Source organism: Leopardus geoffroyi, chromosome C2 (genome assembly GCF_018350155.1).
Source record: "Leopardus geoffroyi isolate Oge1 chromosome C2, O.geoffroyi_Oge1_pat1.0, whole genome shotgun sequence".
NCBI classification, from domain to species: domain Eukaryota; kingdom Metazoa; phylum Chordata; class Mammalia; order Carnivora; family Felidae; genus Leopardus; species Leopardus geoffroyi.
This window is the reverse complement of record NC_059333.1, coordinates 94693414-94715187: the sequence shown is the minus strand read 5'-3', so window position 1 is coordinate 94715187 and position 21774 is coordinate 94693414. Positions and strand designations below refer to the sequence as shown.

General features: G+C 40.1%; 1 protein-coding gene across 5 annotated transcripts in view; it reads right to left on the bottom strand.

Annotated features, from left to right (window-relative positions):
- Positions 1-21774, bottom strand: part of PLD1 (phospholipase D1) — a 205797-nt gene that overhangs the window by 108186 nt on the left and 75837 nt on the right. For 4 of the 5 annotated variants that reach the window (XM_045502972.1, XM_045502974.1, XM_045502971.1 and 1 more), the window contains exons 2-8: positions 19586-19776; positions 19198-19325; positions 14110-14255; positions 13746-13851; positions 12162-12227; positions 4599-4657; positions 3039-3131 (exon numbers count right to left, since the gene is read on the bottom strand). In XM_045502972.1, the coding sequence (XP_045358928.1) occupies positions 3039-3131; positions 4599-4657; positions 12162-12227; positions 13746-13851; positions 14110-14255; positions 19198-19325; positions 19586-19745 (758 nt within the window). In that variant the 5' untranslated portion in view covers positions 19746-19776. The remainder of the gene's footprint in view (positions 1-3038; positions 3132-4598; positions 4658-12161; positions 12228-13745; positions 13852-14109; positions 14256-19197; positions 19326-19585; positions 19777-21774) is intronic. The other variant, XM_045502975.1, reaches the window with a different exon arrangement.

Sequence of the window (21774 nt, the reverse complement as noted above, 5' to 3'; positions counted from 1 at the left end):
GGTACTGATATTTTATATCCCACAAATGTGATTCAGGAAATACTTATTAATGGGGGAACCAAGGCTTCAATCTTCATGGAAAGATTTACACAATTTTAAAATGATGACACATTTCATTCCAGGGTGGATCATATCTCTTTAGATTGGATTAAATCAGGCTTCAACCAAGACAAAGTTTAAGATGTAAGGGAGGTATATTCTTTTATATAATCAAGTCTGGCCCCCATCTTTTCTGGTTGCCCTTTCTCATGGAGGTGACAACTCCAACAGCAGTTCCTTGACATCTGGAACTAAAGTCACCCTCTCCCATCCTCAAGTCCGTCACCATCCCGTTGCCTTCGTTGTCCTTCAAAGCTCCGGCCCCCTGCTGCATAGATACTGTTTACACGGCCTGTCCACTTTGTCACTGCCTTCACTGCTCCTCTGGTAATGCTCTGTGGGGGCATGCTCTCTTACAAGAGCTAGAGCACATCCAGGCCAACATTAGGCACTCACTAAATGACTGCATGGACCAGACCAAGGCTCCTATTTTCTGAGTAGATCTCTCAGGTTGGGCTGGCCCACGCGTCTGCTCTGAGTAAAGGATGTAAGTAAAAGTAGTTTATAAAAGGGGCATCTTAGGGAGTTGTTAGGAGCCCTGGCAGGGAAGGATCGGAAGGTAGAGCAAGAAAGGAGCCATCAAGGATGTGTCGTGTTTTGTTGTGTCTGCATGTACTTTACTGTGGGCAGCTGGGCTGCAAACCTGCCAGGGGACTCCGGAGACAGTGCAGGGCTTGCTGCAGTGTCACGCCACCAGAGGGTGGAGGGGACCGGACTCCTGCCAGCTCTTGGCTAACGGCTGCTTCTGGGGGCTGTGAACGCTTCCACTCTGCTCTGCACGCAGACCCTAACTGCCTGGAGTGTCTTCAAAGATTCCCAAGGGCTTGCCCTCTGCAACCTTGAGGTTGGCCCCAGCCAAAGCTGGTGAGCGGGGAGGACTGCTTAGGAGGAATCTGTACCAGGGCCCCCTACTGGGCGATTATGCAAGTTACAGCAGTTCATTTGAAAACAAGTATTTTCTAGTATATTACTTCCTTTTTTTTTTTTTCCTACTTTTTTTTTTTAATTTTTTTTTTTCAACGTTTATTTATTTTTGGGACAGAGAGAGACAGAGCATGAACGGGGGAGGGGCAGAGAGAGAGGGAGACACAGAATCGGAAACAGGCTCCAGGCTCTGAGCCATCAGCCCAGAGCCCGACGTGGGGCTCGAACTCACGGACCGCGAGATCGTGACCTGGCTGAAGTCGGACGCTCAACCGACTGCGCCACCCAGGCGCCCCACCTTTTTTATTTTAGTATAATCGTTTAGTCAGAACATAAGAATCTTCCATTTTTATCTAGTCTAATCTCCTGATCTTTCCCTTGTAACTTCTTCCATCCTTTCAAAACTGAGAAAATAAGAGCCTGACTGAGCAGTATTTTTTGTTGGTAGTGTAAATATGTATAAAAGTAAATCTTAGGGTTTATATATTTTTAATATACACTTAGCTCAATTTCATAATTACACATGAGCTCATAGATCGTTTTCAAAATTGGGGAAATAATATATATTTCTTAATATTTTTCCAAAACTCCAGTAAATTATTATTGTAACCAGTAACTATTGTCTATTATATCCAAAACATTGTGATAAATGCTTTGAGAACACAAAGCAGAATCAGATGAGAATACTGACCCACAGGAGTCTTTGGTTGGGTAGGGTATGAATTAAAGTTCTCTGTCTATATCACACTTACCATAATACACATCCTCACAAATGTAGATCTAAAATGATCATCCCTGAAGTCTGACCAATTTTTCTTTTCTTTTTTTAGTTTATTTTTTTAAGTATACAGTTCAGTGGCTTTTTAGTATATTCATAAAGTTGTGCACCATCACCATTAATATCTAATTTCAGAATATTGTGACTCCCCCAAAAGAAACCCCATATCCATTAGCAGTCACTTTCTACTGTCCGTTCGTCCCAGCCCCTGGAAGCCACTCACAGACTCTATCTCTATAGATTTGTTTATTCTGGACATTGCATATGAATGGAATCATACAATATGTGGCCTTTCGTGTCTGGCTTTCTTCACCTAGCATAATGTTTTCAAGATTCATTCATAATATAGCATGTATTAGTACTTCTCTTTTTTTCCACTAAAAATTTTTAGACATCTATTCACATACTTTAAAACCCTTTAAAATTGTATTTATTCACCAGTTTGTAATATATTCAAAAAAGTTGTACAACTATATATTTTCATCAACCCAGAAAGAAACCCCATATCCATTAATTTTCTTCACTCCTTTGTATGGCCACAAAACATTCCACTGTATGCATAAACCACGTTTTATTTAACCATACATCAGGTGATGGACATTTGGGTTGTCCCTACCTTTTGGCTCTTCTGAATAATGCTGCTATGAACATTCATCTGCAAGTTTTGATACAGACATATTTTTTTTCAATGCTTTTGGGTAAATACCTAGAGTTACCATATGGCCCAGTAATCTCACTTCCTATGTTTAAGATTTTGAGGAACTGCTGCACTGTTTTCTGCAGTGGCTGCACCATTTTATATTTCTACCAGCAATGTAGGAGTATTCCAATTTCCCTACATCTTTGTCAACCCTTGTTCTTGTGCATCTTTCTCGTGAGAGCCATCCTTCTGGGTATGAAGTTGAACCTCGCTCTGGTTTTGATTTACATTCCCCTAAGGACTAGTGATGTTGAGATATCTACTTGTGCTCGTTGGCCACTTGTATGTGTTCTTTGGCCGACCAGTTGTGGAGTTCTGTGGCCCACCAGGTCTTTATGTATATAATAAAGTTTGCACACTCTACCTACAAGTCCACGTTTGAGTTTTAATGGTTAAATGGATGCTGAAGACTGGAACGTAAAATAATTTAAAATTTGCTCTGCTGTGACTTTCAAAGGATATATAATTGATTCATAATTGAAAACTTCCCAAATACCCAGTCTATTAAAACGAATACACAAAGCTGCCAAGTCCTACCTTTTTGACCAGCGGTAGCAGGCTCTTCCCTGACCACAGCAATTCAAGCCTGGTATTCTGTGTCCCCCGGATCTCTTCATTATCATACCTTCTCTGAAAGACACATCAAGTTAACCCGGCATCTTCAAATTTCCAACTCACACTTAGCTGATACAGCCCCGCAACTTACGACTAAATAAACTGTTACATAACTTTCCTCCCCACCCTTTCCTCCTTCACTCTCAAATTGCTTAATGTCACATTCGTTAGTCTGGATATTCTAGCAGCTGATCTCTAAAAGCACCTGGTCGGATTGAAGCCAGCAACATTCTCTTACTCACACTGCAGACCTTAAGCATCCTTGCTTCTGGCTCCAAATGCTGACTGTACCCTCTAGTCATTGTGACAAGCTGAAAAAGACCCCACACATTGCCAAATGCCTGCAAAGGAATGGTTCAGCTCACATTGAGACCACTGGAGGTGCTCGCCCACATGTTCCCAGGGATTTCTGCATCTTTTCACCTACAGTTCTAGGACCAAGTCATACCAAAGGAGTAGAGCACAGCTATGAGAGCTTTGGAAAGAGAAATATCTTGATTTTGAAAGATAGGACAAGAAATAATGATAATAATGGCTTGGGGCGCCTGGGCGGCTCAGAGGTTAAGCAACCAACTCTTGACTTCAGCTCAGGTCATGATTTCATGGTTCATGAGATCGAGCTCTGTGTGGGTCCCTGTACTGACAGCTCAGAGCCTGCTTAGGATGCTTTCTCTCCCTCTCTTTCTGTCCTCCCCCAGTTATGATCTCAATCTCTCTCTCTCTCTCTCTCTCTCTCAAAAATAAATAAACATTAAAAAAATACTAATGGTTTAATGAAAGAAAAAAATTAAAACAATTACTAACAATGCTCTTAACTCAAGAAGCTAAGTAGGCTCTATATAAATAACATCAAGCTCTCTCATTATGAAGGAAAATAATAAGTAAATTCCAATCTTGTTACCTAACAAATTTTACACAGTATTATTTTTAATCATGAAAATGAGTGATAAATAGCTAACTTTTGTAACTTGTTAAAAGAAGGGATCTGGCATATTTGATTTGTTTTTCAATTGACATACATTATATTAGTTTCAGGTATATAACACATTAATTCAATATGTGTATATATTGCAAAATGATCACCACGGCAAGTCTAGTTAACCTCCATCACCACATGCAGTTATACAGTTTTTCCTTGTGATGAGGACTTTTAAGATCTGTTCTCTTGCCACTTTCCAATATACAATAGTGTATATTTATTTCTAATGCTTTCTCCCGTATTTCATATTTGCCGCCTGTATTAAACATTCCTACTGCTGGGCCAGAGGAAATCTGGGCTGTAATAAGAGAGTGGAGCAGTTGATTCCCTTGTTCAACATAGCAAGGTACCACTGTGTATAAATAGAGTCCCTGAGAAGCTCTGACTCTGTTGAGGAGAAAAGAAGGTAGCAGGAAAGCCATGTCACCATGGCATGCTGGCAAATCAAATGGTAATGCTTATCAACTTTCACACTTCTCTTTAAGATGCAACACGGAACTTACATGCCCTTTGGTCCCAAATCATGGATGAAAGACAGCTGGCTTATGTCAAGGAATTCTGTCTGAAAAGAGGCCAGAAATTCATACTTTAGAAAGCCAGAAGGAACAAAGATAAACGTACACATTTGAAAAAAAAACATGCATTAGATACTGCTATGTGTAAACACATCTGGGGGACTACACAGAACAATGGCATTGCCCTGTTTTCATCTCTGCGAGAGAACAGATCAGAAGTGTATACATAATTCAAACACAACCTAGAAAGTGATGTCTGCTCTCACACGTAGAGACAGAATGTTCAAGAAAGTTGAGGAGAGAGGATTTACTCCCAAAACTCTTCTGTGTTTTCTTTGCTGGGGAAGGGGGACTGTGTCACATAGTGTGCACATAAATAGCGGTGTGTGAAGGCGGCAATGTTGGGGCCAGCTTCTGAAAGGTGAGCTAGACTTCGCATGTGGAAGTGGGAGATGAAGGGGGAAACAGAACAGGGAAGGTGTAAAGAGCTCTTGGGATGTACATTTGGGCTAGAGTGAGGAAGATGAAGATAGTTATGTGAAATTAAATGGCAGAGTAGGTTGAGGCGAGTTTGGGGAGGTCTTTGAACATCAGGAATACCAGAATATTTTAATACAAATGAAATAAAATGATTTTATGTAACAATAATATAAAAATAATTCTATTTTTATTGAGTAGCAAAGGAAGCGAATTTTAGGCCCATCTTTCCTATGCAAATTATAAGATAAAAACTACAAATATTATAATAATGACACCAATAGCTAACATTTACTAAGTACTTAATATCTATCTGCTGGCCCCCTATTAAGCATTTTTCACACACTGTCTCAAATCTGTCTGAAATAGGTGCTATTTTTCCCATTGTACAGAACAGGAAACTGAGGATTAGAACAGGAATAGGCAAACTTTGTCTGCAAAGAGTCAGACAAAGAATTTAGGCTCTGTGAATCATATACTTTAACTATTGTAGCATAAAAGCAGCCATAGACAATACATAAATGAATAAGCATGACCGCATTACATTAAAACTTAATTTATGCATACTAATACAAAATTTAATATAATTTTTATGTCACAAAATATTACTCTTTATAAATTTTTTTCAAACATTTAAAATGTAAAAACTATTCTTAGCTCACGGACCATACAAAAACAGGCAGTGAGCTTGATTTGGTCCATGGGTCATAGTTTAAAAGCCCCGGGTGTAGAGGGGCACCTGGGTGGCTCAGTTGGTTGAGCATCCAACTTTGGCTCAGGTCATGATCTCACAGTTCTTGAGTTCGAGCCCTGCATCAGGCTCTGTGCTAACAGCTCAGAGCCTGGGGCCTGCTTCAGATTCTGTGTCTCCCTCTCTCTGCCCCTCTCACACTCACGGTCTGTCTCTCTCTCTCAAAAATAAACATTATTTTTTTTTTTTTAGAAACCCCTAGTGTGGAGAAAGACATTAATTGTCCAGGGGCACCTGGGTGGCTCAGTCGGTTGAGTGTCTGACTTCAGCTCAGGTCATGATCTCACAGTTTGTGAGATTGAGCCCCACATCAGACACTCTGCTGTCAGCACAGAGCCCGTTTTGGATCTTCTGTCCCCATCTCTCTCTGCCCCTTTTCTGCTTGTGCTCTGTCTCAAAAAAAATAAATCAACTTAAAAAAAAAAGAAGCTACTGTCCAATATCAATAATTAGCAAGGGATAGACTCAGAATTAGGTCAGACTAGTCAGTTTCCTCAAAACAAAGCTGCAAAAGCTGTAAGCCATTCCCCATGAGTGTTAGATGAAAATATGAAAGTGCAGAGGGGAAAACCAAGAACATTACGTGATTCTCAGCACACACACGAGTTTTATCTCATGTATTCCTTGCAACAACTAGAGTTACACATTAGTTTGCTCCCAAATTACAGTATTTTCTTTAAAAGCAGCCACAGTAAGCCCAGATCTACCAGAGGTTGCAAACCATGCAGTAACAGCATCAACAGAAAATTCAAAGTCAAAAAAGATATGCTCCTGGGGTCAAGAAGCAGAGCGGAGACCAGACACGGAAAACACTCCATATCCACAAAGTTCTGTGGGAAGAACCACAACAATTACATATCAAAGTAGTTATGGAGGAAAGGGGACTACTTCCTTGCTGATGTGACACTTCGGACGAAATGGCATTTGATCTAGGCTTGTAAACGGGATTAATAAAATGAAACATAACAGTTTTCCTTTAAAGTTTTGTATATGTGATGGAAAATAATCTAATATTAACCTTGGGAGAAAAAAATTACAAATCTTTCACTGCTGTCAGTCTTTATCCAATTGTTTCCATATCTTTCTTAGGGTTGTTTGAGGAAGTATTTAAAATTCAGAAAGACTTAGAAACCCCAAATCAAACATATCCTCACATTAAATTTTTCATAAACATTTTATATAAAGTCTTTATGTTTCATTTCTTATATAAAAGATGGCAATTTGGTATCATATTTTTTTATCTGATTTGTGGAAATGCTTCAAATTAGAGAATGTAGTAATGCATGACTTATTAGAGGTGACATCACAGACTTTGAGCATGGAATCCAAACTGTTTCAAAACCCTAAACCACAACTTCTCATTTCACCTCTAGGGAGCAGAGAGAAAATATCAATCCTGGTTTATACTGGAAGAAACTATGACAGAGGTGTAACTAATTTATGCAAAGCTACAGAACAGATAAATGGTAGAACAGGAAATGAAAAGCAGAAATCAAGGAAACCATTTATCTAATACCTGGATAATTTCTTATTCATATAGCTCTTATCATAGGGTTGACACCGGAAGTATTCTTTGAAATAATTCCAAAATCATAACTTTAGAATATCATAATAAAACTGCTAAGTGTAAATTAAAAATATATGTATTAGTAATACAGAAAATGTAAAGTTGTGCACCAAGATAAAATGAAAAATGATCTTCATCACTTTAGTTTCACTAGGGAGAGATTTCAAGAAAAAAAACTAGCTCTATTATAGACACACACAAAAAAATCTCTGGCCATGCATGCTCTAATTTTTTTTTTTTTTTTAGAAACCCCTAGTGTGGAGAAAGACATTAATTGTCCAGGGGCACCTGGGTGAGATTTCAAGAAAAAAACTAGCTCTATTATAGACAAAAAAAAAAAAAAAAAAAAAAAAATCTCTGGCCATGCATGCTCTAATATAGATTTATCAGATTAAAAGTGAATGTGGCAAGGTCAATTTAGAAGCAAACCCCAATAGGCACCTGCGTGGCTCAGTCAATTAAGCATCCGACTTCAGCTTGGGTCATGATCTTGCAGTTTGTGAGTTCGAGCCCCACATGGGGCTCTTTACTGACAGGTTGGAGCCTGAAGCCTGCTTTGGATTCTGTGTCTCCCTCTGTTTCTGTCCCTCCCCTTCTCTCTCTCTCTCCCTCTCTCTCTGTCTCTCTCTCTGTTTGTCTGTCTGTCTCTGTCTCTGTCTGTCTCTGTCTCTGTCTTTCTCTCAAAAATAAACATAAAAAAAGCAAACCCCAATAACACATTTTGAAATTTAACAAAGATTGTGTTGTCCAAACTTTTCAGTGTATCTTTAGTGATAATAATTCCATTCTCTATTTGTACAAGTGATACTCAAGAACATGAATTAATGATCAATTTAGCTGGATAGTATTCCACTGGGCTTATTGATCTTTTGAATAATGCATTAATCAATGTTTTTTTTTCAAAGAAACTTGTGAAAAATGCAATTAAACATTAGAGAAACAGGGAAGTAAATGACAAGGGACAAGCAAGTAACCCAAGGGGTAACAGCAAACCCTGGAAATTACCTGGCAGTCATATATACACTACTGTCCTACCTCATCTTTGTACTAGAAGAGAAGGGAGGTGTTCAGCAGTCCCCTTTAAGCCTGAGGTAACAAAAATTCTAGCAAGTGCCGAAGTAGGAAATTCTCAGAAGGGACACAAGAGCATTGGGTTGGGCAGGGCCTTTATGGTGAGGCTGGGAGGTAGGCTCAACTATGCCAGGAAAGACTGCCTTCACGGTCAGACGGTTAACACCATACCAGAGAGAAGAGAAGATGGCTCATCTGTGGAGGAAACTGAGAGGCTGGACTCTCCTAACTCTTAAGACTCAATCATGAGAATGACAACACCTCCCTTAATTTGCAGGCGCAGCTGTTTAACAGTACAGCTTCTTTGTTGGCATGGAAACACCTTTATTCATCTCTACCCATTCTTCCCCTCAAACTAAATTCATTCACCTCACAAAACACGGGAGGGGTGAACTCGGTATTATTAACCTACAGGATGTTTATCTTCAGATTCCTTCCTTCCAACAGGGGAATTAGCTTGAAATTAGCCTCTCAGAGGTAAGGAATCTGAGTTACAGTAAAATGACTTACCAGAAGTTAGCAACATCATCGGATCAACCTAGGACCCTTCTCTTGGAAATTATGCACTTTGTTCCATTTCTAGATTTTAATCTTCAGCTACAAAAATAGTGCATTTACTGTTCCTAATGACTCTTCCTTTAAATTCCCTGGGATCTAAGCATTTTTCAGTTATTAATTAAAATGCCCAGCTAGTAGGTTCAGTACTAGAGCTAGCACCAATAAAATTTAGAACACAAAAGGAATTCTGCTTGAGATTTGGTATGTTAATTGAGTAAATATGTCTCTCTCTTTTTTTTTTTTTTAGCATATTATGCCTTGAAGAGAGTCAAAATACATTTATCCCTATTTTACAAATGAGTAAAGAAAACAATGAATTACCAATAATCTCTGAGGGAACTATCTGATGTTAAATCCACTAAAACACTAAGATGTTCTGTTTTTCAGAACCTCAAAGAGTATAAAAGAAATTGTATTTTATTTTTTATGTACTTAATATTTTCTTTTATTTTATTATTATTTTTTAATATGAAATTTATTGTCAAATTGGTTTCCATTAAAAGAAATTTTTAAAAAGTCATTCTCTGGGGTGTCTGGGTGGCTCAGTCTGACTTCAGCTCAGGTCATGATCTCACAGTTCGTGAGTTCAAGCCCCACATCAGGTTCTGTGCTGACAGCTCAGAGCCTGGAGCCTGTTTCAGATTCTGTGTCTCCCTCTCTCTCTGCCCCCGCCCCCACTCACATTCTGTCTCTCAAAAATAAACAAACATTAAAAAAAATTTTTAAGTCATTCTCCTGAATAAAAAGTTACTTATCTAAATACCAACTTAACCAATGACCATATGAAAATAAGAAAAGTTGTCCATGTCTAATTTCACTGAAATTTTATTGAAATTTGAGATATGATCCTATCTGATCCCTTGGCCTATGATCCATGTCCTCTGGCCTAAAAACCCAAATTAATTTCTAATAGGTTTGCTTTACACTTATAAAAATAAGTTAATTATATATGATTGTATAAAAATAACTTTTAATATGATTTTATAGACAAGAGTTTTAATATTTCTCACAGTTATCAAAATGAGACACAAAGATGCCAATCTAATTTGACAAATATGAGGCAAAAGCCCATAAATCTAGTCTCCAGGCCAGAGTGTCTCACAGGAAAGTTAAATAATGTTAGAAGATAAAAGAAAGAAAGAAAGAAAGAAAGAAAGAAAGAAAGAAAATTAAGATAGATCAAACTGTATCTTACAAAATTTGAATCATTTTGAAACTTTTGAACGAAAGTTCTTGGGGTAAATAAGTTGCCATTAAAAATGTGGAATAACAGGGGCGCCTGGGTGGCGCAGTCGGTTAAGCGTCCGACTTCAGCCAGGTCACGATCTCGCGGTCCGTGAGTTCGAGCCCCGCGTCGGGCTCTGGGCTGATGGCTCAGAGCCTGGAGCCTGTTTCCGATTCTGTGTCTCCCTCTCTCTCTGCCCCTCCCCCGTTCATGCTCTGTCTATCTCTGTCTCAAAAATAAATAAACGTTAAAAAAAAAAAATGTGGAATAACATAAATTAGGCGAGTTGTAACCAGGTTTTCCCTCTCCAAGGAAATGTTTAGAAGACATTCTAGAATTTCTAGATACACTATGGCTCAACTTTGGAAAATGTTTTATGATTGGAAAATAAATTAAAATGAACATTTAAAAAAAGGTAATCATCATCTAATCAGCATTAGAATCCAAAATGTAGCACTATCCATAGAAAGAGAAGACTAAACTCAGCAATCACTGTCTCAAAGCCACAAGAAATAGTACAAGTAAAGTCACGGGCAGGCAGAACAGTAAAACAAATAGAAAATTATTGCATACTGGTACTAGTACACACTTAAATAAATCTCTATTAAAGAAAACAGCATATGTGATTTCAGAGAGCACAACAGGAAGCAGCGTTTTTAGCAGGAGAAATAGCAGTTAACTAATTGTAAATAATAGCAGTAATATCCTCACTCGTTATATTCTTTCAAAGATGCACATTCCTGAGTCCTAGGAGGGAAGAAATCCCTCCCACCCTCCTCCTCCTGAGATCCTCTGGTTGGACCCATGTTGCCAGTCTCCCTGGGAAAATACTTCTCCAGGATTACGAAACCACAGACGCTCCTTCAAGTCCATCAAACAGACATACAGCAAACTGCTGTAGAAGGGGGACTGTGGCTCGGCCCCGGATCCTTTGTGTGTAAAGGGGACCGGCCGGGTACACGTCCCGGCCTCCAAATAATACCCTGGCGGGCAGCAAGTCCCACCGGAAAACTCCAAAGAGCCCAGGTACTCTTGCTTCCTTTCCTCAATACACAGACAGCTTCCCTTATGCGCCACCACTCTCTAAACTGGAGGCCACATCTTGTAGGACATATCCGTGTCTGTCCTTAAGTTCCACACACACTACATGCGTACGTTCAACCCCACAGCAGTACCGTTTATAAGACACAGACATAAAAACACAATAATCCAATATCGTCTCAGTTACCTGGACCTTTGATAATTGAAGGTGAACCCTTTAAAAACACCCCACCTCCAAGGCCTCTAAAAGGGCTGAGCTTGTTTTCTGAGAACTCCTATAAAAGCCCACCCCCTTCTGTTTGCCAGCTGTGTGCCTCCCAGCTGCTTCTAAGCCCCACCACCTCTTTTCTCTTATTTCTCGGGAGTTTTTTCTCTCCCTAGCTTTTCCCATGCTTCTCACTTTCACATGAAAAGACAGGCCCTTTATAAGCATCGCAGGCCAATCAGATGGCCAACCAAGCAGTACGCTCTGTCTAATCTTTGGGTATTCAACTCTGCTCAGCTGTTTTCATCACTTATACTCAGTGTTTTTTTGGTTTTTTTCTTCAGGGTTAGAAATGCTTTGGGGCATTATTCTGGAAACCTGAGAAGAGAAGGGCATTGATTTCTAGATAATCTAGCCTAGACCAGTGTTACAAGTTCATCTAGACACATCAATTTATAGTTGATATTTTTAAAAACAGCATCACTGTGAACTAGATTATTGCTGTCAAATCAACTTTGCATCCATTTCATTAATTTTAACCCGAGGAATGCACAAGTGGATACAAGCACTTGTGTTGATAAAATGATCCAAAATTTAGCAGCCGATTTATGCTTTTACAAAGTACTTCAAAATTTAAGTCACTGAACGGTACTTACTGTTGCATGGTAGTTTCTATACATGGGCATTTTCAGTAGCTTTGTCAAATAGTCTTCCAGTTGTTTCTGTAACACAAATATAGGAGAGAAGCGATAATGTCCTCATACTTAAAATTTCAAACAGTGACAGTGGTGTGACCATTATCCAATCTTAACTTCTGCAATTTATTCAATTATTTGTTCATATTGTCAGTGGACAAGGAATCTTGAATAGCACTAAGGAGTTATTTCCATAGTTCCCCTGAACTTTTATTTAAATTGCTTCCTGCTATTCAACTTTTCATGTGCTTAGGTCTTTTACAAACTGTTGAAGAGGCCCAAGCTGTATATTCGTTCGATCTTCCATAATCACTAGCACAGGACTTGCCCATAGTAGACTGTTTTAAGGCATTTGTTGATTTTATCAAAAACCTCGATTTCCTTAATTTCAACACTGAATTTACTACTGGTAGATATACTGCAGTTTGTTTAACAGCTCTTCAGGGGGAAAGGGGGGAAGTTTAAAACGAGAGAGAGAGAGACACTTTCTAGTACTTATATTCTGATTTCAAATATGGTCAAATGTGAGAGGTTAATGGCAATCACATCGACTATGATGATGTGTGGTTGCACTGTTAAAGCCACAGCTTCTCATTTTCAGCTGCATTTTCATGTAAGTGCACATAGTAACCCCAAACTGTAGAGTTTTATATGTCCATGTATCATGGAAAATATGTATTCTAGATCCCTAAAAGGATTTTAAACAAGATGGCAACTATACAAAGGAGAAGTCAAATATCCCTTTCAGGATAAAAGTTTCAGATTACAAAACAGAACTGATATTTCCTTGTTAATTTTCTTTTTTTTTTTTTAATTTTTTTTTAACTTTTATTTATTTTTGAGACAGAGAGAGACAGAGCATGAACAGGGGAGGGTCAGAGAGAGGGGGAGACACAGAATCTGAAGCAGGCTCCAGGCTCTGAGCTGTCAGCACAGAGCCCGACACGGGGCTCGAACTCACGGACCGCAAGATCATGACCTGAGCCGAAGTCAGCCACTTAACTGACTGAGCCACCCAGGCGCCCCTCCTTGTTAATTTTCTACTGAAAAACAATTCATCTTCTACCCTGTGTGGCACCATATCACTGAGGCAGAGCACCTGCTCCTGGGGCTTCTGTCCTACTCTTCTCTGACCCTAAGGGCCCACTTATAGTTTGGTAATTAGACTTCACATATACTTGGGACAAGCCACTATGAAGTCTGGAGCAAACGGATAGAAATAAATGCTTTTAAAGGAGTATATCTCAAAACCCTCAATGGTGAGCTCAAGCTTGACTCACAACCAGCCCAAAGAGGTTCCTGCAGAGGAAAACTTCTTCATAGAACACTCTTCCTCTTCTGGGAAATGCAACCATTCTGAGTGCAGCCATTCTGACCTGGAGAAGAAGGCTGCCTAACAAGTTCCAAAGATGCTAAGCTAGCCTGGGTGAGGGATCAGGGGGAAAGAAAAGTTGCAGCCAGGTCCCCCTCACCTCCCAGGAGCCGCCATGTTTCTACAGTGCTGCAAAATTATATTTTGAACAACAGAAGACTGAAAGGGCTTACCCTTCTACCGAAGAATTGTTCTTCTCTGATCATGTTTTCAGATGAACGGGGCAAACTTGGCATCTCTCGAGGCTCTTCTTTGACATTCTGTCTTCTAAATGTGTGCCTAACACACACACACACACACACACACACACACACACACACACACAAATGGAAACATTTATTATTCTTTGAGTATTACTCTCATTTAAATGAAAGCATAAATATGAGCATAAAAGCATTTTATGCTTATTTTTAGAAGAGCCTGTTTAATAGAAATATCCACCAACAACAGACAAGTTAACCCATAATATAGATAAAATACTCTTTCCATCCAGCTTGCATACTGGGATAACTTTATAATTAATTCTGAAACAGTTACCTTCTGGTGGGAATGGGGATTCGGATAAAAGCTTTGTACTTGAGCAGCTCTCTATGAAATTCTTGAAAGTGTTTGAATTTCCTCTTAACTTGCCATTTAAATTCCCCATGTGTTAATTCAATAGTGTAAAGATTGATACTTGGTACCTACAGTGATCAATGAAAATGATTGATATTTTAGATAACAAAGTCTAAAGTCTTTCAATGAACAATAGCTCAGACAAAATGTTTCCTAAAACAAGTGGTTACAGAAATAAAATTTCCTTAAATATATATATGTGTGTGTGTGTGTGTGTGTGTATATATATATATATATATATATATATAATGTATATAATATACATAAGACAAACTCTGAATAACACCAAAGATAAACTTCCACAAGTCGTATTGCTCTAAATACACACACACACAGCCCTGAAACAAGAAATCAGGTAAAGGAGACAATGAGTGAAGACCCTAATTAGATATCAGCGGTGATTTTGCTTGTCCCAAAGTATAAACAGTGAACAGACCACTGGAGCGGGTGAGAGGAAAGCTGGAGGAAATGGATTCCAGGAGCATGATCTTAGCCAGCTACTCGTCCTTCACAGATGACATTAATGCCTTCTCCTTCTGAAACATATTCCAAGGTCCATCCCTGTCTACAACATCTCCTTGCTCTGAAGGACCACCAGTGACCAACAAGGTACAGGATGATTAGAGGGAAAAAGTGAAAGACTACACACAAAATATTTTTCCCAATTACTTAACTAAAATGAATCCCCATTTAAAATTAAAAAAAAAAATTTCTTATTAAAATGCAAACATATCTTAGTAATGATTTCAATCAGAACTAACAGGCCTGGGGGATAGTTTTGATACAGTACAAAGTGTTAGGAGACTGAGGGATGTTTATAAAGCGGAGGAGATCTTAAAGGAAGTTCCGTGGACAGGGGGATGGTGTGTAGGGTGGCTAGGCAGTGGGCACTCTGGACTACCCAAAGGACACTGGCCCTTCCTGGAAGATTTAGGCACCAAAGATGTTGGGGGTAGAAGAAAGTAAATGTCTCCTCTGCTACTTTATTTATCCAGGCTCTGGTGTCAGCAACCACATGCGTGATTCCTGGCCCTCAGTCCTATTTTTTTTTAATCTTTTTAAATTTTTTTTAATGTTCATTTGTTTTTGAGAGAGACAGAGAGAGACCGAGACAGAGAGTAAGTTAGGGAGGGCAGAGAGAGAGGGAGACACAGAATCCAAAGCAGGCTCTAGGCTCTGAGCTGTCTGCACAGAGCCTGATGAGGGGCTCAAACTCATGAACCATGAGATCATGACCTGAGCTGAAGTCGGATGCTTAACCGACTGAGCCACCCAGGCATCCCCCACAGTCCTATTTTGCTAACTTCTACATCTACACGGAGTGGCCATGCTTTACTATATAAAATATGAGCAAGAGTATCAATGCAACTTGTGCTCTTAAGTCTGAAATCCAGCCATATCACTGGTAAATATTCAAATGTAGCATTTGCTTTGCCTCTAGTTAGGATTCATGACAATTACTACAACCGGAAGTAGAAAAAAACTGTTCTGGGGTTCAATATTATATGTTGCCTTTTACTTTATGTTCACTTTTACTTTTACATTACTACAGGTGTCATCCTTCATCATGTGTCACAGAGAAGAATGCAGGAAAATTCTGAGTGGCCAGAAACTTTGCATTCAAGTGAAAAATGCTCAATTTATTATTTTTTATTTTTTTTTTCAAAGTTTATTTATTTTTGGGACAGAGAGAGACAGAGCATGAATGGGGGAGGGGCAGAGAGAGAGGGAGACACAGAATCGAAAACAGGCTCCAGGCTCTGAGCCATCAGCCCAGAGCCCGACGTGGGGCTGGAACTCACAGACCGCGAGATCGTGACCTGGCTGAAGTCGGATGCTTAACCGACTGCGCCACCCAGGCACCCCAAAAATGCTCAATTTAAGATGAACCAAATAAATAAGAAAAATTATACAATTTAGGAAAGCTACTACATTTCCAAGGATTGTATCTACAAAAACTGAATACTTCGAAACTTTTTCAAATGCCAAGTTTTAGCCCTCACATATAAATCCAAGACTTTGTACACCAAACTTCTTAGCAATTGTGAAGTGGTATGATACGATGAAAACAAGCTGCCACATCCTTCTTGAAGATTTTAAAGGTCTGAAACCCTGTGGTGCAGCCTACCAGCTGTGATGCCTCAGCCAAGCGTCACTTCTGTCAGACAACATCCCAGCCGAATTATTGGAATTCTCTGGAATTGGAATAATCTGAAGAGTTTTAATAAAGGGACTGCTTATAAAGATGTGATAGGGGTAAGGAAACCATAAAGGAAGGACAGTAACCTGGGACTCTGAAGGCATTCCTAGTCCTGAAGGAACAAGATGCAGGGCCAGGTACTGGAACAAGAAGGAGAGAACCATGTAAGGATGGCTGCCTTGGGGAAAGGGGTGCCTTTGGTCAAGGGACACAGTCAGCCCAAGGTAACCCCAATCTCCTATCTGGGCTCTTCACTGTCTGAGCCCTACCAGAGGACAAAAGCAGAGAGCCCTGAGGGGCAGAGCATAGGGTAGAAAAGGGTAGGAGGAGGCACTGGAGGGCAAATGGAAGATCTCCAGCCTGAGAGGGCCTGAAGAACACCTACCTCATTGGGCTGTCACAGAAATGAAAAGAGAAGGGCCTTGCCTTGAGCTAGCACATAGAATGTGTTCAGTAATTAGAAAAAGTGTGTTTTTATTTACCTGGAATCACATTTATACTGCATGACTTTAGTTCATATTTCTTAGTAAACTAAACACGAAGTAGGATAACGATGATCCTTAGCGGGGTGCCTCAGTGACTCAGTCAATTAAGCATCCGACCCTTAATTTCAGCTCAGGTCAGGATCTCACAGTGTGAGATCAAGCCCCACATGGGGTTCTGCAGTAAGAGTGCGGAACCTGCTTAGCATTCTCTCTCTGCCCATCTCCTGCATGCACGTGTGTGCTGTCTCTCGTTTTCTCTCAAAATAGATAAACATTAAAAAGAAATTTAAAAAGATGATCCTTAGCTTTCTCACACAGACTCAGATTAGAATAGGACTAAACCAATCTCACCTAACTAACAGAAGAGTCCAAGCACAGAGAAGTCCCTGGTTTGGGGGTCTTGAATATTTATTTATCTTTGTGAATAACCTTAGGAGACACCTACTATTAATAATAATATGTAGTATTAGTGTATGCTTATGTAATACTATAAGGGCCAAGGATGGGCCACCCCAAGATGGGCCACTTTGTCATGAAGACTACTTTGAGTTAAAAACCAGTCAAAACCCAGCAGATCCAGGAAAAGCTCTTTACCTCCCCCTCAAGCGCCTAGAAAGAATTGAGCTAGAGGACCCGCTCCAGGAGGAGAGCCACCATCACAGATTATACGATGAACCAGCTATGGTAGACAGGGAAGAACTAGCAAGGCCTGTTTGATCAAAGTCCTCCATATGTCCCACTATTTCCAAGTGGCCTGGTAAACATTTGTTACCAAACATTTGCTCTTTGTCATCTCCCTGTGAATTGCATTCTTTCTCTTTGAAGTCCCAGACGTGCCTGTCTTTGGAATTTCCACGTCTGTGTGGATTGCCCATACTTAACGAAATCAAATTTGACCCATGTTAATGGGTCTCATGTCAATTTGAGTCTTAGTCCAGCTAGGAGGATCTTGGAAACAGACAGAACATTCTTGCTCCCCAACAGTACAATACGCAATACCCTTGCATAATGCTGTGTATTATTATTATTATTAAGTCCTCATAAGAAACCTATACGGTGGGCACCGTTACATCCATTATTTAGCATTATTCACATGTGAAAACTGACAAACAGAAAGATTAAGTAACTTTTGGAGATCACAAAACAAAGACAGGATTTCAACCATGCAGTCTGGCTCTGGAGTCTGGGCATTTCACCCTCTGAGCATGCGTATCCCCTCTGAAGTTAAAAGCTGGTAGGCAAACTAAGAAGGCAAAGGCCACATCAGAGACATTTCTGAGTGCCTTGTGCTCAGTGGTATATCAGGGAGGTAGAGACCCCCCTTCATATAAAGGGCCTAAAGGAAAGGCTGCACACAAAGGTGGGTGTTAGGAGTCAGAACATACACACAGGTAGGTCAGGACAGGCCACTAAGCAAAACTATCAGGACCCAGGTAACACATGCCACTCTGCAAAAGACAAGGAGGAAAGGCAGACAGAACCTGTCTCTGGAGAAAGGCTGTTCTACACTTCCCCTGAGGCAGGAGCAAAGGTGGCCTTAGTCTGCCGTGGCCAGAGCTCAACCTGAGGGGACAAAGGCCACCTGCCTGCGGCAATGCCCTCTACTTATCAGACTGACAACTGTGATGTACAGTCGGTAACAGAGCAATGGTGGCTCCCCTCACAACCTAGTCTAATCCACACCAAAGAGTGATGCTTTGCTTGATGATGTCATCTTCATGGAAGCCGTCTTCCAGCACTCAGGCCCCACGAACAGACCTAAAGGACAGGTGCCAGGAGCAGATCAGAGAGCAGCAGAAGATGCCAGCAGTATTCTCTCAGCACCGTCTCTGGGTGAGGACACTGGTCGGTCCAACATCCTGGCTTTTTTTCTTTTTCTTTCAAGAGCCAGGCAGCATCATTATTTTCTTGCTAAACCAGCATTAGGAAAGCTAAACTCTTCCTTGGCTTCTATGTGATGGTCTAGATGGAATGGTGATGCCCCAAGAGCCCACGTTAAACAGAAAATCGAGGAGAGAGGAGGACTAGGAGCGGCACTCAGCAAAGTTATATATCAAAGTTATAAATTGCCTTAGGTGTGTATTTAAAAAAAAAAAAAAAAGCATTTTCCAGAATGAGGAAAAAGGCATATGAGAATCAAGACTCAACGGAAAGCAAATTCTTGAGAGGTGAATAGGACAGACAAGTGATTTGACAAAAAAAAAAAAAAAAAAAAAAAAAAAAAAAAGCTAAAAACATATCATAGCTATGAGGAAGGAAAATGGAAGTCAGTGTGTTAATTGGTATACGTGGACCAATACAAGGTGAGTCCATAAATGCTCTGACCCTTGTTGTAGATGTAAAGCGCTCCACTTCCAGAACTTGGGCTTTTATTGGACAGCCGGTGAGATACGTCTGTATATTAGGCTCCTTAAATCCTTGAGTCTTATAAATAGCAGAGAAAGGAATACACACTAAAAAATAAACAAGTAAATAAAGTTATTGCAAGGACACAATGATATTGTAAGAATACACGATATTAGCATAACTTGCCTTTTATGGGCATCTGTTTAAGAATCATAACCTGCTACAACAAGAATACAGCTAGTGAAATGGTCTCAGCCCAGGGTAGGACATCAGCAAGGATGATCAATCATTTGCTGGTTATTTCAAGTCTGCTCTCTGCCAGGCAACTCTGAGAAACTCTCTTCTCGCTCAGACCACCAGTCTTTACCTTCCTGTATCTTGGGGTCGCTGGGAGACACATCATAATCCACCTCTTCTCCCTCAAAGTGCAGCTCCCGTGTGTCCAGATTTTCTATCAAATTACTCATGTCAGCAGCGATTTTCTGCAGTGCAGAGGTATTTACTCTTGGCTCATTTTTCAGTGACATGTTGGCTTCAGACAGGGCAAGAGCAAAGGGGCTGGGGAAAAAAGAGGGGTTACAAGGATTTATTATTTTGGTCAAATAAAACCCTATTCTACAATATGAATCCAGGCTTAGATACAGCATATGGAAACAAGTCAGCTAGCTCTGTGTGAGCCCCAGTTTACTCAAACAATGTTTTCATTTATTTTCCTCTTTAACATTCAGAAGATTCCTAGCCTGTAAATTAAATTGGAGTGAGATCCTTAATCACAAGCAAGTACGAAAGAGAAATACTACATTGAATAAATGCCAGCATAGCTTTCACCCAATTTCATTAGGTTGGATAAATGAGAAGACTCCAGGGAGACTGGTTTGGGAATGGTTATTCAGAGAAAATAAATTGATACTTAACTCTAACAAACACACGGAAAAATATCACATGAAATTAAGCAACTTTAAATATTTTCTAAAGACATTTTAGGGCATTTTACAACAATTTCCATAAGCAGATTTAAGACATTTTCATGACAGCATAACCTTTTCCACATTTCCTCTGTAGGTGATATCCCAAGCAAAGTGTAAATACTATCTTTTCGAAACATGAGGTTCGGGCCATGACTTCCCATGACTTATAATAATGTACGTGTCTTGAAAGGTAATTGATTAGTCTACCTATTCTGAAAGATACTGGAGGTGCTCAAATCGTACTTCTCTCCTTTTTGAAGAAAACCAGTTCTATCTCATTTCGACATTTAATAACACAAGTCTTTAAACATCAGTACCCAGGGAAGAAGAGTTCATATTCATATAGATTTTATTTTTCCTTTAAATACTAAGATTTAGGGGCGCCTGGGTGGCGCAGTCGGTTAAGCGTCCGACTTCAGCCAGGTCACGATCTCGCGGTCCGGGAGTTCGAGCCCCGCGTCAGGCTCTGGGCTGATGGCTCAGAGCCTGGAGCCTGTTTCCGATTCTGTGTCTCCCTCTCTCTCTGCCCCTCCCCCGTTCATGCTCTGTCTCTCTCTGTCCCAAAAATAAATAAACATTGAAAAAAAATAAAATTAAAAAAATAAATAAATACTAAGATTTAAACCTTGAGCGCCATCCTCGGAGCTGAATGGCAAATTCATACTGCTGGAAAGAATTGCTCTGTTACAGCCCGGCCCTAAAACAGCAGGTTTTTCATACCAGCAATTCCACCACACATGTCCATTCATTCCTGCAAATCACAAACATTTACTGAGCGTCTGCCATTCACTGTGAGAGGCAATGAGGAAATCTGTAAAGGTGAATAAGGCTGGTCCCTGCAGTTAAGGAGCTCCTGACATGGGTGAGAGGAATAAGCTACATAACCCCAAATTCATTCCTGGCCTTCTCCAAGGTCCAAGGCCTTCCTGAGAACGACATGTGCTGAGTGGAAGACCCTTGGCCAGGTTCTCTCCTACAGGTGTGATCAAGAAGCTGGGGGTCTCTGTGGGAAACACTACGAGAGTCTTGGCCAAACTTGGACCGCCCTTACTGTAATCCGTCAAGTCTCAGGAACCTATACTGCCGTGTCTGGTAGAAAGACATTTTGTTTGGAAATACAGAAGATTGGGCTGGAGAAATGTGGCTCTGGTTGGGCCAGAGATACATAATTAATATGACAAAGTTCTCTGTGAAGTATGTCATCAATCATGTTTCTTTCTCCACGTTGGCCGTAAGGAAGCTTGCAGCCGTATCGATGGCCCACTATTAGCAAAACACAGGCCTATCCTTGCCTACATCACTTCCCTTCAACTTTCTTCTCCACTTCTCATTTATATTATAATAACAGTTTACGTGTACCAATCACTTCATATGTACCTGGCTTGGTGATAAGTCCTTTTTATACATTATCATGTTTATCATCAATAATAATCTATGAAGTTTTGTTATTTCCATCGAAGATGACGGAAGTTTATCAACCCCTCTTTACAGATAAAAACACTGAGGCATAGAGAGATTATGTAATTTGCATCCAAAGTCACAGAGCTAGTAAGTAGTGAACGGATTTAAAAAACCAGGTCTCTCTGAC